The sequence below is a fragment of the Leptidea sinapis genome, chromosome 22 (assembly GCF_905404315.1).
Source record: "Leptidea sinapis chromosome 22, ilLepSina1.1, whole genome shotgun sequence".
Taxonomy (NCBI): domain Eukaryota; kingdom Metazoa; phylum Arthropoda; class Insecta; order Lepidoptera; family Pieridae; genus Leptidea; species Leptidea sinapis.
Window position 1 is genome coordinate 10,505,094 of NC_066286.1, and position 17,124 is coordinate 10,522,217.

At 35.4% G+C, this 17,124-nt stretch overlaps 1 protein-coding gene across 3 annotated transcripts in view; it reads left to right on the forward strand.

Moving 5' to 3' along the window:
• LOC126970783 (uncharacterized) overlaps positions 1-17,124 on the forward strand; it is a 120,020-nt gene that overhangs the window by 81,043 nt on the left and 21,853 nt on the right. For all 3 annotated transcript variants that reach the window (XM_050816865.1, XM_050816866.1, XM_050816867.1), the window contains exons 4-5: positions 8,788-9,174; positions 10,451-10,572. In XM_050816865.1, coding sequence (XP_050672822.1) covers positions 8,788-9,174; positions 10,451-10,572 — 509 coding nt within the window. The remainder of the gene's footprint in view (positions 1-8,787; positions 9,175-10,450; positions 10,573-17,124) is intronic.

A 17,124-nucleotide genomic window follows, 5' to 3' on the forward strand; every position in this document is an offset into this window, starting at 1 on the left:
CTTTTATACGTCTAGATAGACTATGACAGCTGTGAAAACGTCGAAAAAAATTGATTATTTATGGTATACCAAAAAGGTGATTTATCAGTTAACATTACTAATATGAAAAAAACTTGAAAAATACTATCGAAAAATTATCCCACGGAGATAGTTAATAGTTATTCGTTAACAAATTTGGCACAATTCACAATTTTATTCGTAAATCCTTACTTGCTGGCGCCGTAATAGTCATTAATCCTGCTTAAAGTTATACGTGTACTAACAACATAAAAATACTACGTATCGTTTAGAATGAACATGGGATAATTTTAAGATTTTTTTTATAATACAGTAACAATGGTAGTAATTACTGATGAACCGGTTTGTTTTGGTAATTTCATCATTAAATGCACAGGGCATATCGAAAAAAAAAGTATCAAAAATATTTTTCGAATTTATGTTATGAGGAGAGGCGTTGGCGGTGAGTTTGGACATAGCGAAGGCCTTTGATCGGGTGTGGCATAAAGCGCTTATAGCGGAACTGCCATCGTATGGGCTTCCCGAGAAGTTGTGCAAATGGGTCACTAGCTTTTTGGCTGATCGGAGCATCAAGGTTGTTATCAACGGTGCATGCTCCGACTTAAAACCCATAAACTCTGGTGTCCCACAAGGCTGTGTGCTATCCCCTACGCTGTTTCTTCTGCATATCAATGATATGCTGTAAATCAGCAATATTCATTGCTATGCAGACGACAGCACGGGGTATGCTTCCTACACCGGCCGTGCCAACATGTCCCGGAATAGCGTCGACGAGAACCGGATCAAACTTGTGTCTAAAATCGAGACTATGCTTTGCAAAGTCTCGGAATGGGGCCGACAAAAGCCACCGCCTGCAACTTTATAAGGCGCAAATTCGGCCTCACAGAGAGTACTGTTCTCACCTCTGGGCGGGTGCTCCCCAGTACCAGCTTCTTCCATTTGACCGTATACAACGAAGAGCGGCTCGAATCATCGACGATCAAGTCATCTCTGATCGGCTTGATTCTCTAGCATTGCGTAGAGATGTGGGTTCTCTCTGCATCTTCTACCACATTTATCACGGGGAGTGCTCAGAGGAGCTGTTCGGGTTGATTCCAGCGGCCGAATTCCACCATCGGACATTACGTGCAAAGTACCATCCGCATCACGTAGACGTCTGGCATTCCACAAGCGCGCGTTTTCTTCGAAATTACTTGCCTCGCACAGCCACTTTGTGGAATCAACTACCGGCAGCGGTCTTCCCGAACAGTTACGACTTAGGGACCTTCAAGAAAAAAGCATACTCCCACCTTAAAGGCCGGCAACGCATTTCTTGACACACCTGTTGTTGCGGATGTCCATGGGCGGTTGCCTCACCTCTCCCCATCCCGTGAGCCTCTTGCTCGTTTGCCCCCTCTCATATAAAAAAAAAAAAAAAAAAATTGCAATCCGTACCGTTCGAGTGACATCACAACGCTAGGTACTAGCCCCCCTATTGATAATGGTCCGCTAACTTTAAACAGCAGCTTAGGAGTGTGTTTTCTCATTCTGACTTAGGTCAATAGAAGAAGACAGAGTGAGAATTAGCAATGCTTTAAGTTAGCAGACTATTATGAATAAGGGGGTAGGTAGTTAAATAGTACGGGCTGCTTATGTGAAAGTAATATAATCAAGCAATGTGACGAGAAATTAATTTAGAAGCAATATCAGAATCAAACGAAATACATATTTTTAAATTAATACTAAGGAAATTGTAAATTTCAATTAAAAAAAAAAACAAAATATGTGCTGGGACACATAGTAGACGTGAAACTATAATTTTAACAGATTTTACATATTCACAGAATTAATACAGGTTTAAAAAAATGGTTGAATAAAAAATATTTTAAACAAAATATTACAATAAATATTATATTTCAGTATATTTAAAGTAAACATTAAAAAACATACCAATTACAAAAAATATTATTTAAAAAAAATATTTCCCAAAAAAATATTGATTGAAAATATTTTTCAATGTTATGTAATATTATATTGATTTAATTAAATAATTTTATATCTACATTTATTATATTAAATTAAATTAATTTAATTTAAAAATACATAAACATTCGTTGTTACATATTATAAATTATTATATATATTATAATAATTTCACCACGCGATATATCGTCTACCCTCTCCACGTGGCCTTAACTCGTGATAAAAAAAAATCCTAATATTATGTTCCACTTCAAAAAATCAGATCTAGAGTAACCAAGATGTGATAGAACGATTAACTAAAGCCAAAATTTACAAACGCTCCCTTAAGAGTTGAAGCTGTATAAACGCCAAGTGTGTAGTAAGCCTAATGGAAAAAACCAGTATATTATGTCTGGCGGTCAGATGTTTATTAGCGAGGGACTCATTGCCGGGCCTCAAGGACGGACGTTTGTTTGGTTATTTACGGCCGTTCCCAATATTCAGTCTATCTCTAACTTGAGATAAAAATCGTAACTGTCGTTGAATTTTCTGTCCCAATAAACTTATCGACGGTAACTAACCTTATCCGTAGACGCTGTCTGTCAATGGGATGACGTATAGCTTACCAGCGATATAATTTTTTATGGAAATTACAATTCACAAATCCCAATATAATGCGATAAGAATGACTTATCGGGTATATTGGGACAGCTTAAGATTATTGACATCTTATTACTGACAGTAGATGGTAGTAATTTTTCTCTATCTGTAGATAGTATATTGGGTACGGCCGTAAGAGTTGATGCTCTATAAACGCCAAGTGTGTAGTAAGCCTAATGGAAAAAACCAGTATATTATGTCTGGCGGTCAGATGTTTATTAGCGAGGGACTCATTGCCGGGCTCCAAGGACGGACATTTGTTTGGTCATTTGGACACGCAATGTGAATTCATCCTATATTTTATGCTCACTTCCGTATCATCAAGGACAGAGGGGCGACACTGTTGGTTTAGTGATAATCCTACATATATATGTGATGGGTTTACTCGCTATATATTATTTACTATGACTTTGTATACTAAACGTACGCGTACGGAACTTTAAATCACGTCTGCACTCTTTAATCTTTGCGTGCATAAAGATTACGTGAAAACAATGCAGGAACAATACAGGTCGCAACTTGTCGACAAGGAGTCGCGAACCATCTCTGTTAAGAGCTGTTCTGAACAGCGCTGTTCGCGGCGGAACAGCGCCGAACGCTCTCTATAGCATTCGCATAATAAAAACACATTTATCCTCATTTTATGCTGGTTTGCCGCGAAAGCAGAATGGACGCGAAAAGCTGAATCGACGCGTACACGTCTCCATACAAAATTGTTGTTTTCTATGGACAAAGAAAAGAGCTGAATAAGTGCGCGTAGTCCCTTAGAGGTAAAGACTTGAAATTTGGTAGGAATATTCTTTTCACCGAGTAGAGTTCAGCTAAGAACAGATTTTCCAAAATTCCATCCGCAAGAGTTTTTATTATTATGAACAGAACAACGTCTGTCGGGTCAGCTAGTATTTAATAAACTACCCGATACTATTAAAATGTTGAATATCGGTCCTGTCACTACAAATATTGTAATGTTAAAACTTTACAAGTAATACTATATTGATTTCGGTTTGCTGTAGTTATTACTATTCATTCAACATCATCATTTCAGCTGGAAGACGTGCATTGCTGGACAAAGGCCTCCCCCAAATATCGCCATGACAATCAATCCTGCGCTGCCCCCATCTATCATACTCCGGCAATCTTGACCAGATCGTCACCTTGTGGGGGGCCTACCAAGACTACACCTTCCAGTACGTGGTCGCCATACGAGGACTTTACTGCCCCAACGGCCATCTATTTATTACTATTACAACCACTGAAATCAATATATTATTGTAATAATAATATTGACACACTCTTACACAAATTATCTTGTCCCAAACTAGGCATAGCCTGTACTATGGGTACAAGACAACGATATATTTAATACAATATACTTACTCAAACCCATCCATCCATATTCATCATATAAATGATTGCACCTACCGGGATTCGAACCCGTTACCTCTAGATTAGTAGTCAGGGTCACTAACCATTCGGCTATATCGGTCGTATATTATATATTACTAAAACTAAATGTATACCTTCCAAATGAAAAAAAACACAAACAGAGTTCTTAGGTAGGAAACATAAATAACCGCCGCCCACACTCTCCTGCAACACCAGAGGAATCACAAGAGCGTTGAAAGTCTTTTAGGAAGGTGTACGCGCTTTTCTTGAAGGTACCCATGTCGTATCGTCCCGGAAACACCGCACAAGGAAGCTCACTCCACAGCTTCGTAGTACGAGGAAGAAAGCTCCTTGAAAACCGCACTGTGGAGGACCGCCACACATCCAGATGGTGGGGATGATATCCTAACTTGTGGCGTGTCGTGCGAAGGTGAAATAAATATACATTCTGGATAAGTACTCACCAAGTTCAAACAAACAAAAAGCACTAGTGCGTAAAGGAATAATTTTCCGCACCTTAAATAAACACGGAGGAATGTACTTCTTGAGCAAATATATTAAAAAAGTTAAAAAACACCAATCCTATTAAACAAAAAGCACTAGTGCGGAAAGGAATAACTTTCCGCACGCTAAATACATATGGAAAAGTCTACTTTCTGAGTAAATTTATTAAAAAAGTATTTCTTATTTGCCTTTTTGAATGGTTTTCGATCACTCACAAAAATGATAATGACCAAAGCTCGTTACACCGTATCGTTACACTTTAAATCATTTCAGTGACAAGGAAACGAATAAGTTTATATTTATTTAGGTAAATGTCATCTTCACGAACTGTCATCACATAATTTGACAATTTGTCTGTACTGTCGTCGAAATTGGTTGCGTGGGTAAAATTACTTACTTAAGAATCTATATTAATAAATGGAGAGCCATTTTTCTTTCGGTTATATTTCTAAAACTACTGAACCCATCGATTTAATACTTATACCATAAGATGCGGCGTGTTTCGAAGGTTTTAGAATATATTTGTTGGTGAGTACTTATCCATAATGTATATTTTTTTGACTTAGAAATATCTATAGATTCGCAATACAAAAATAATTCATTCAATGACATTTCATTACATTATATGACAAATATTCATACAATGAGTGGGTCTGGGTCTTTTTTATTTTATTTTATGGAATAGGAGGACAAACGAGCGTACGGGTCACCTGGTGTTAAGTGATCACCGCCGCCCACATTCTCTTGCAACACCAGAGGAATCACAAGGGCGTTGCCGGTCTTTAAGGAAGGTGTACGCGCTTTTCTTGAAGGTACCCATGTCGTATCGTCCCGGAAACACCGCACAAGGAAGCTCATTCCACAGCTTTGTAGTACGAGGAAGAAAGCTCCTTGAAAACCGCACTGTGGAGGACCGCCACACATCCAGATGGTGGGGGTGATATCGTAACTTGTGGAAGGTGAAATTTAAAATTTATATGGCAAAACAACGACGGTGCTAATACAACGATCTTTGGAGGGACTTTCATTATTTGAAAGCAATAGTTTCTTGGTAGTAACACCTGGAATTAAACCTTATATTTATTGAGCAGGGTAAAGTAGGTTCCCGTATCCATTTGCAATAATCTATGATACGTCGTATGGGAAGCGGTCTATACCCATTAACTTAATGGATGGGAAAAGCGTTTTAAACCAGATTTAATACGCTAGAAAATATTTCGCAACTTTGATGGTTGTCTGAATATTTCAATAATTAAAAAATCAAGTGAATTTTAACTATTTCATATAAACGTAGTCTTAACAGACTTTTTTCAGACTCATTTTAGCATATTAAAGTTGATATAAAATGCTTATCATTAATTAAACTAATATTTTTTCCTATATATAAACGGTGGATATCTTTTCACATGAAGAACAACAAATAATAAATTGGACTTGTTTTATTATAACGAATTTTTATATTTTTATATTTTGGACACCACACCCCTATACAGTGATTGATGGTTTTCTAGTTTTTAAGCACGGACTAGTAAAAAGATAAGGACTCCGTGTCACCTTACATAACAGTGAAGCACCAAACAAGCCGACTAACGTCTAAATACATAGCCCCACGCACATTTTACGCTACTACAGGCCGATAGGCGGCCATTATGAGAATTGTCATCGTCTGTGACACATCAGTGTGCGTAAAATATTTAAAAATGTCGTCGTGCGTTGTGGATAAGTGTAAAACGATACTATATAAGTGTTTGTGGCCATATATGATTATTTAAGGGAGTAAAAATTGTGTAACTAGTATCCCCCGTAACCGCACACACACTAGCATAACGGTGCTTCACTTGCTAATATCACGGCGCGTAGTCCTTCTTTTTTTACTCGTCCGTGTACGATACGAGATTTACGTTTGTGACCTTCATTCTCGATCCATGTATGTGTATGAATGTGGCAAATGAGTATTTTCTTTAGTGTATGGATTTGGAAATTAAAACTGACAAATTGAAATACAACAACATAAATAAAGATGGATTGACAGACGATAAGGACAAAGGCCACAAAGGTGGACGTCTTCCGGCTGATGATGATGAACAGAGAGGTCAATAGGCAGGAGCTAGACACAATCCCCGTGACTGCAAAACGTACCCCTGTAATGCACAGTTTTTTATTGAAATATTATACAGAATAAGTATTCACGCATATTCTGGGCCCACAAATATCTAAAAAAAGCAAGAGTCAATTAAGGCTAGGATTACCATCCGTCCGGATTAATCCGAACATGTCCGGTCTTTTAAACTCTAGTCCAGATTTTGTCCGTCTCTCTAACTTGTCCGGATTTTTATTATTAATTAGATGGAATATAGTAATATATACATATTAACCAATATCAAATAAGTCATTACGAGAAACGAAATCTAAACGAGATCAACTAAAAAGTCCGGACTTTTATCCAGATGGCAGGCTTTTTGTCAGGACTTTTCAAATTACTAAAATATGGTAACCCTAATTAAGGCGCAATTTAATGCCAATATTTCGTAATACGGGCAGCATGCAGTAGACCTAGGTATTGAAGTATTTTGACAAACTATAATTTGAAAGCAATCTCTTCAACGTGGGTTGTTCACCTTACAGTTTAGCCTACGCAATAACATTGGCAATGAACGTGCACACAATTCTAATTCCGATTGCGATTTTATCTGATGTCATTGTAATATAATTTGTTACTACATTGCAGAATAAATTTATCTATTATATGACTATCTCTGGTTTCTAAAATAGGAAGGCAAACGAGCATAAAGCGACCTGATAGTTAATGATCCCTGCTCAGCACACACTCCAGAAAATTTACAGAACATTGCAGATAGGTGTGCACGTTCTTCTTGAGACTACGCATGCTCATTTATGCACCTAAAAACACTGAGTAAAAGAAGACTCATTACTAGATATGCCATTTGAAAGGCAAAGCCGAATTAGCTTCAAAGAAACTAGGAGTCTTCAATAAAGTAAAGCAATACTTTTAGCCTTAGCCGAACAGTATTGCTCTCATCTCTCAAATCGTTGGGATCCAGTATTCTGTTAAGGGTTTTAAATATGGCTTGACCTTGCGGAGATCAGTCACTTTATTGCGTATTTTCTATCGCGACTACGAGCAGTGTTTGCCGCTGAATCGCGCTACAAATCACTTCTGAAAATATTATCATCCTTTCCATCAACGTACTTTTAACGATTATATATATGGATATACGGTTATACCCATAATCTAGCCGGCATCCGGTGCAAAGGTGACTCACACTGGTGGTTTACCGCCTATATCTCTGCCTATCTCTCTGGGAGACCAGCGAATGTATTAAAAATATCTAGTCACAGACAAAGGATTACGGCATTAAACAAAATTATCAGCATGTCTGTCACAATAACGTGGATGACGTGATAAATATAGAAGTAACAATTATTAAATTAACTTTAGCTCCTATAAGCTAAACATTTTCTTAATTGTTATTATTGTCGGGAAGATTTCTTCTGGAAATGATGTAACCTAGTAAATTAACGGAAAATAATATGTGAATAAATAAACTATAAAAATTTTGCAATCTTTCACCCTTATAAGTTACATAAACAATTTCATTAAAATCCGTTTGCCAGTTCAAATTCAAATTAAAATTCAAATATTTTTATTCAAAATAGGATTTATAATAACTTATTGAACGTCAAAATCTACCACCCATTCAAAAGACTGCCTCAGACCTGAGAAGAATGGGCGCAAGAAACTCAGCGGGCTTTTTTTTAATATAAAATATGGAATACAATGTAATATCGTACAATAAACATATATAATTAAAGAGCCTGAGGGTGTTCGCTTTAATCCCAGTCCGTAGTGTCATTAAGAAAATCGTTTATGCTATAATAACCTTTCCCACACAAACGTTTTTTAACAATTCTTTTAAATTTCGTAACACATTTGTTTTTGTACATTTTCTGGGATCATATTGTAGAAGCATATACATCGCCCAACAAAAGACTAACTCGACCCAACCGAGTAGTAGGCATAACAAGTTTATGTTAACAAACATAAACTTGTTATGCCTACTACGAAGAACACTTCGTGTTAACATTATGAATGTCACAGTTTCTAGAAAATTCCTCAATGTGCTTATGAACATACAAAACATTATCAAAAATGTATTGAGAAGCAAAGTTAAAACACAAAGAATAATATATTTTAAATACGATTTAAGATATCTGGTAATTGATTTTCCAACTGATTTTAAAACGTCATTGTTGCAGATCATCAAAATACCAGAGACAAAAGAAGGATTCATAGATCTCAACAACTTGGAGCACAAGCTTCAAGAGAATACAGGGACAGGGAAAAGAATGATTGGTTTCTTTCCTGCTGCGTCGAAGCTAACAGGACTACTGGCTGATGATGTGGCAACAACATTACTCCTGCACCAATACGGAGCTTGGTCGTTCTGGGATTATACATTTGTAGCACCAACTACAGCAGTGGATATGAATCCAACGTTTCCTGGCGTTGAAGAGGGTATGGTCAAGAAGGATGCTGTCTTCTTCAACGTTGAGAAGTTTGTTGGAGGAGTACAGGGGCCCTATGTGGTCGTAGTGAAGAGGGATGTGTTCAAGAATTCTTCAATATATTGTGAGGATGTTGATGTAAGTTACGCAATATTTGTGTTTTAAACTAACTGTGGGTGCTTGATGGTCATGTTAAGCAATACCACGTTAGTAGTTAGAATTTATAATTTATTTGTAGTATTATTTAAGTGTTTGATGATACTGTTATCAATAATTTATTGAATAGAAGCAGATATGTTATTAGCAATTGCATAACTCAAGATGGTCCTAGTTTATACAGTCGTTGAAGCCACCACCAGTGTGTGATAAATAAAAAACGGAATAATATTGGTCATTCTGTGTATATCACTATTACTGAACTCATTAATACTAAGATAAATATTTCCTATGGCGATAGTTAAACTATTGATTTGAGATGAGATTGCTGGAATGTGAATGACAGATAAATATATATATGAACCTGTTCTTTAGCCAAGTACTACCGTCACGGTCGCACACAGAATAGCTCTCACAAAGGATAATGAGAAACAAAATGAGAATAGTTCAGAACCCAAATGTCACAAGCCTGTAAAGGATAAGTGATTATCAAAATTTGGCGATAGTAGATATAATATATTATAATAAAATGTGTACTTACACACACGGACTAGTAAAAAAATAAGGACTCCATGTCACCTTACATAACAGTGTAGCATCAAAACAAGCCGATTAACGTGTAAATACATAGCCCCACGGACACACTTACACTACTACAAGCCGATAGGCGGCCATAATGAGAATTGTCATCGTCTGTGACAGATCAGTTTGCGTCTCAATAAAATATTTTAAAAATGCCATCGTGCGTTGTGAAAAAGTGTATAAACAATCCTATATAAGTATTTGTGGCCATATAATGATTATTTAAGGGAGAAAAATATCCCCCGCAACCGCACACACACTAGCATAACGGTGCTTCACTTGCTAATATCACGGCGTGGAGTCCGTGCGTCCGTGCTTACACGATAGTATTAAATAATTAATATACTTTTATGAATGAGATTTGTTTAGTACCACTGTAGTGTAAAAATCATGATTTCATTCGATTAGTAAAACTAAAAACTATATGTCATCATGATTTACATAAATTCCCTTCGATTTGTCATTTAAATCGATTACTCACGACATAAGTTTCAACCAATAAGCCAACTAATCAAGGCAATTGTATAAGAATTTTCTTACGTAGTCTCAAACAATATTTTGTTGCTTATGTTATTTATTTATAGAAATTTATCTATTACTGAATATTATGCCAAAGTATTTAGAGTAAGTATGTATTTCCCTTGGTAACTTACTTAAAGTATAATGGTATTAACAGGTATTATCAGAATCAATCGAAAATATGCGATGCACGGAGGCAGTACGAGCAGCAATTGTGATGCAACTTCGCGATGCCGTCGGTCTTCAGAACATTGCTGATAGACAAGATGCTATTACAAGGTATGTCACGATTATAATAGTATTAGCCGTCGCGATGGCAAGCCTCCTGATGAAATGACTCTAGTGGCACGGGGGAGGGCGCTGGTGTGGGACGCGACACTGTAGCTCCTTCTCACGTCCAAGCTAGTTCAGTTCATGCTATGGCTGTCATCATCATCAGCGGGAAGACGTCCACTGCTGGACAAAGGCCTCCCCCAAAGATCTCCATGACGATCAGTCCTGCGCTGCCGTCATCCAACGTATTCCGGTCTTGAGCAGATCGTCGGTCCATCTTGTGGGGGGCCTTCCAACATTGCGTCTTCCGGAACCTGTTCGCCATTCGAGGACTTTAATGCCCTAACGGCCATCTCTCCGTCGAACTATGTGCCCTGCCCACTGTTAGTTCAGGGGAAATATCCACTATACACTATAATATACTTATAATAACATAATAGTTATGTTTCGCCACATCGTTTAGTATTAATAGTAGCATATTTAACCAATCCATTGACGCCATTTGGCACGTGTTGTTATATTATTTACATAGCCAAATCCGAAATGGGACAGCCTGGAATTAAGCAGAAATATTATATTATATTTTTGTAGGTTGGTTTTTATTTGTCAACAGCTTACTACGTGGGTAGGGAATCTTTGATAATGGACCTTATAAATTGTTTTGAAGACCAGTAAGACTATGAGATGAAGAATGTAACAAATCATAAATAAGTTACGCCTGAAACTGATAATCATATTAAGAACCACAAAACAACCAACGTATGGAATGTGCTTCCATGCGCAGTGTTTCCAGAGCGAAACCTGGGTACCTTCAATAATTGCGTACACACTACACATTCCTAAAAGGCTGGCCACGCTCCTTTGATTCCTCTGGGCTTGCACGGTTGTCGGTGATCACTGACCATCAGGTGACCCTAGTAATTATTATGACGGGTACTCACGATATATACTTAATTGCTTTGTTGTCGATATTTCGATCCAATTGCATGAATCGTGGTCGCGGCGGAACTGGCCTACAGATTATGCTTTCCACCACTAGACTTTCTCTCCTTTTCTAACAAACTAGCAAATTTAATAATAATATTAAAATACTTATGATCAGAGTAATATTAAAATTCAAGTCTCAAAAGCCATAATAATCGTTTATTAATGGATAGACGCTTATTAAGAGGTACAGAACGCAATGAATACTGAATCTTTACAGAATATTTCAGTAGAAAATTATTTCATAGAATAAATATCCGCATTATAAAGATATTGCTCAGTCTAAAGACAATTTTTTTTTATCTATATATATATATTCATTTTCATTATATATATATATATATATATATATATATATATATATATATATATATATATATATTTTTCTTTCCTTTCCATTTTCATTATATATATATATATATATATATATATATATATATATATAATGAAAATGGTTTTTGTTTGAGGCTTCGCACGACACGCCACAAGTTAATCCCCACCATCTGGATGTGCGGCGGTCCTCCACAATGCGGTTTTCAAGGAGCTTTCTTCCACGTACTACAAAGCTACGTACTACGTATTTAAAGCTGTGGAATGAACTTCCTTGTGCGGTGTTTCCGGGACGATACAACATGGGTACCTTCAAAAAAAGCGCGTACACCTTCCTTAAAGGCCGGCAACGCTCCTGTGATTCCTCTGGTGTTGCAAGAGATTGTGGGCGGCGGTGATCACTTAACAACAGGTGACCCGTACGCTCGTTTGTCCTCCTATTCCATAAAAAAAAAGGCACTTTCAAGCCTAAACCACTGATCGTATCGACATGAAACTACCACCATTCGATGCGATATTTATCCTAGATGGTTCGTGGCTACTTATTTTTTTATTGTTTAATCTATTTCCTTTTAAAATTCGCCCAACGAAGCGGGCGGGAACGGCTAGTAATATTATAAACATCAAATGTGCTGGCTGTACGACGTAGGGCCATTGCTTATTCAAATAATGATTAAAAATAAACACATAATATGGCGCGAATCCAATCCTAATCCAGTGTTAACAAGAAGGTATATTGATATTGCGAGGCATGTTTTTATCAACAAATCTATTTGCGTTTGCATTTTACTGGTCTCGAGCTTCATTTTCTTTATTATTGTACAAATATTCATATATAATATTTGTATTCTATTTATATTACATTATGGTTAGCAATAATATCGCACGATTTTAACCAAATAGAGCTTATTTTTGTAACATTTAAAGGTTTGATGACGATAAGAAGTAGTTTAGTATGGTTGAGTTCAAATAAGGTATACATACATACCCCTTTCACCCCCTCACGCTTGTCCTGTTGCGTCAGTACGGTTGGCACTTGGCAGTTTCATTATCGTTACGTCGCGATATTTTTGCTTGATATCACTGCTTGTTTTTGAAGTTTTAATTGTTGTTGTAAAACTTCTGTTTTTATCGCTAGTATATTTCTAATCTAATATATAAAAATCTCGTGTCATGGTGTTAAACTTTGAACTCCTCCGAAACGGCTTGATACAATCAATCAAACATCTATTTTTCTTCCCCCTAAATGTTAAGGGTGGTCCACACGATTTTTTCTTTTAATTTTTTTGACATTTTTTTTAAATTTGTTTGATTGTGTCAGCATTAAAAAATACATACAACTTCAAATTTTCCCATCTACGATCAACAGTTACTTTTGTATCGCGATTTTAATATCGGCAATACAACGTTTGCTGGGTCAGCTAGTAATATTTAATATAATATAATAGAAAAATAAAATATTTTTTGTACTTAGCCCAGATTCTTTCATTTATTTTTCATTATTATAATAATAATAAGGAGCGCCGCAACACAACACCTTTAAATCAATCAATAAGACTCAAAAAATAAATCATAGTACATTTTTTATTGATAAATACATCCTAATGATGCTTGTTTAGCACGCCGTAAAAAGCGAGGAAGTGACGTCATCGTCAGTCCAGAGATTATGTAACCGGATAGATTAGTTAATAGTTAAGGGGTAGTAGAGTTATATTATGATCATATTATGATAGATGAAGAAGTAATATAGTTGTGGTTTTGCTTTAGGAAAACTAAAATATACAATTAAAGTTGAAAATTGAAATTGTGCTATGAAACTACCAATTTTAAGAACAATGTAACCACGATTCCTGCAAATAACATAAATTTTATTTAATTTTATATAAATTAATATTATTTAAATATATTTTTTAACAAAAATAGTAGTTGTTCAAATTGGCACCAGCCTCCACGCTGCCGAAAATCAGCATTATGTCTGAATAAGTATATACTACAGACTATAACTGACGACCTGTATAGCCGAGTGGTTAGCGATCCTTCCTACTAAGCTCTATCTAGTCCCGGGTTCGAATCCCGGTAGGTGCAAGCATTTATATGATGAATATGGATGTTTGTCTCCGAGTCATGGATGTTTAAATGTATTTATGTATGTTTATATGAATTTATGTATGTTTAAGTAAGTATATTGTATTAAATATATCATTGTCTTGTAACCCATAACACAGGCTATATAATATGCTTAACTTGGGGCAAGATAAATTATGTAAAAAGTGTGTCAATATTATTATTACTATCAATATTATAACTGCGAAGTAGGTACTTGTAGAACGTCAATATATTATTGTGTACGTTCTTTTTCTTGTTAATATTTTTTTTTTCTTAGCTGTGTTATTTTTTCTGTATAATCTGTGGCTTATTTTTGCCATTAATATAGATTTTATTCATTCATAGATTGGATTCGGACTTATGTTATCTGTGTATGTTACTAGTAATACTTACAGCCAGGTGTTATTGTTGTAACTTAAAACCTTCAAATTTTCTTGTTTCTTTGAATTCAAATTACGGCGTAAATCCACATATTGGTGGCCGGATAGATTAAAAGCCTACTTTAAGCCAAGGGTAGTTATTACGAAAGGTTTTTTATGTACCACCGATACTTATAAATAAATACACAGTATTTTCTTTGATTAACGCGAGTGTTACACATTTAAATAAAACACTTATAATAAAAAAATACAAAATAAAAAAATAAAAAAAAATAAAACTTTTTACACTATTTAAAGGGTTAAAACGCGTGTAATTGTAACTGTGTTTTACATTACATTTTTGCGTAAAAGACATTTATATTATTGTTTAAGTTAACCTAACATTACAAAATCTTTCCAGATCTCGTTTTCAGGAATAGGTACTGGGCAAAAATCTAATGTAAAAACACAGTGACAATTACACGCGTTTTAATACTTTAAAAGTGTTTTATTTGAATAAATACACACGTAAGTTGTTATATCTACACCCATGCTTTAAATCCTCTATTAAAGATTCTGAAACAGTTAGCTTATTGCCAACATTAAAACACCCAATGTTCTAATAACCATTACATCACCCAAAAGAGTGTTGTAATGTTGTACTGAATTTCATAACAACACTCCTATGTTTTTTTTTATCCCTTCATGCGCAAAGAGTTTCAACATACAGCCACATTCTAATTGCTCGATGCGTGGTATCTGTATGAATTTCAAAAAAAGAACATTTTCGTTTACTCGCGCTCCACACTCCCAGAACGTCGCGCGCCGTAAAAAAAAAGTAGGTTATTCGAATCCCCGCCATTTTACTTCGATATTTTTATTGTTTTGTTTACAAAAAATGAGCGATTCATTTTAAACGCTGCAAAAGAACATTATATTCGAGTGAATTTTAATTATTAAAATGTAAATTACTACTAAAATAAATAATTGTTTCATTAATACTTATTTTATTTGTATATAATCAGTAACGAATGATATTAGGTTACTACTAGGACTGGTGTTTTAATGTTAGAATCTTTTAGAGGATTCATATTCTGGGTGTAGATAAAGTCTTGTATGCAACTGTTGATAATTAGGTATTAAAATACTCACAATTAAAACAGTTGCATAAATAACTATTACGTCATAAAAATATAAATGCAATTTTATAGCATGACTTAAAGCTGGACTATATTCTTTGAATTTCAGTGTTTTCAACCCTCGATAGAGTTGCATTGAGTCTTCCTGTCGCCACTGTGCAATGTAGGGCGAACGTTCAATATCAATTTTAACCATAGATAAACTTTTATCAGATGGAGGCAATTAATTTTCTCTAACTCTTTCTAGGAACTCCAATGTAAAGATCGAAGCTTGATTCTAGAGTAGTAGAAGTAAAATAAATCGGCGTTTAGGTCACATGTTGATTCCTGTGATTTACCTGGTGATGCAGGAGGATGTGAATGGCGGTGATCACTAAATCAGAGTCAGCTATATACAATTATTATTGGGTGGGTACACTGACGTTCCTCATATATAATATTGGACGCAGCACCTTACAAACTTATTTGTTATGTATATTACAGCCATTGTAAAATACTCTATTCGATTGAAAAGAGTAGCCGTTGAGTTTCTTATATGTTCTTCTCACGAGCTCATGGACATATCATTCGCAGTCTGACAGCGGCACGACAAAAGTGTGCTTAAAAACAATTTAAGTACATTTATCTCCTTTTTCGTGTGTCCACTGCCAAATCAAACCTGAACTTAATAAATGTTTTACATTGCTGCTTATTGACTAAAAATATTTTAAGCAATTGGAGTAAATGCAGCCGATACATTATCGGCAGTTGTAGCATATTATGATGTAATTTGTGGCATGTTCCACATTCCGTCTTTCTTTTCTACGACGTGATATGTCTATTGTATTTGTTTATATTTTGTCTATTTATTTTAGGATAGTAATAGGGGTGAGGATGTAAATGAGAGAGAGAGTGAGTTTTCTCTAGAGATTTCCAATACCCCTGTTCTTTACAGTCTCTATCCACTGTTCGCCAGCTATGATATCATCAGACCACTGCGACCACCTCTGCTTCTAGTGCCTTGTGGCCCATTCTAACGTGATATACTATGACTCTATCTATTATATTATGTAAGTCCTTTTCCATTTCTCTTTGACATGACCTAATTTTAGAATTTATCCTATTTATAAACTTCCATGTTGACTCGCGTATTTATTCTACTTAAAAACTTTAAAGTATAAAGTTTTCATTTCCTCGGTACCGACTTTTTTTATTGAACCATACGTTGATTATAGTCATTTATGCAACTGTTGTGTAATAAGGGGTATTAAAACACGAATGTGATAATAGTATCACATGAGTGTTTTAATTTTTAAATATCAACAGTTGCATACAACACTTTATCTACACCCAGAATATAATCCTCTATAAAAGATTCTAAAACAGTTAGCTACTGCTAACATTAAAAAGGCCAGTCCTAGTAACCATATTATCCGAAGCAGAGTTATTATGAAAACGGATGATATAATGTTGAACTAAATTTCATTACAACACTCGTTTGGATGATGTAATGATTATTAGGAAATTGGGTGTTTTAATGTTGGCAATAAGCTAACTGTTTTAGAATCTTTAATAGAGGATTTAAAGAATGGGTGTAGATAAAATAATTTAAGTAACGCATTGACTTTTCTCTGAAAACTCGAGATTCACATCCAAACAGC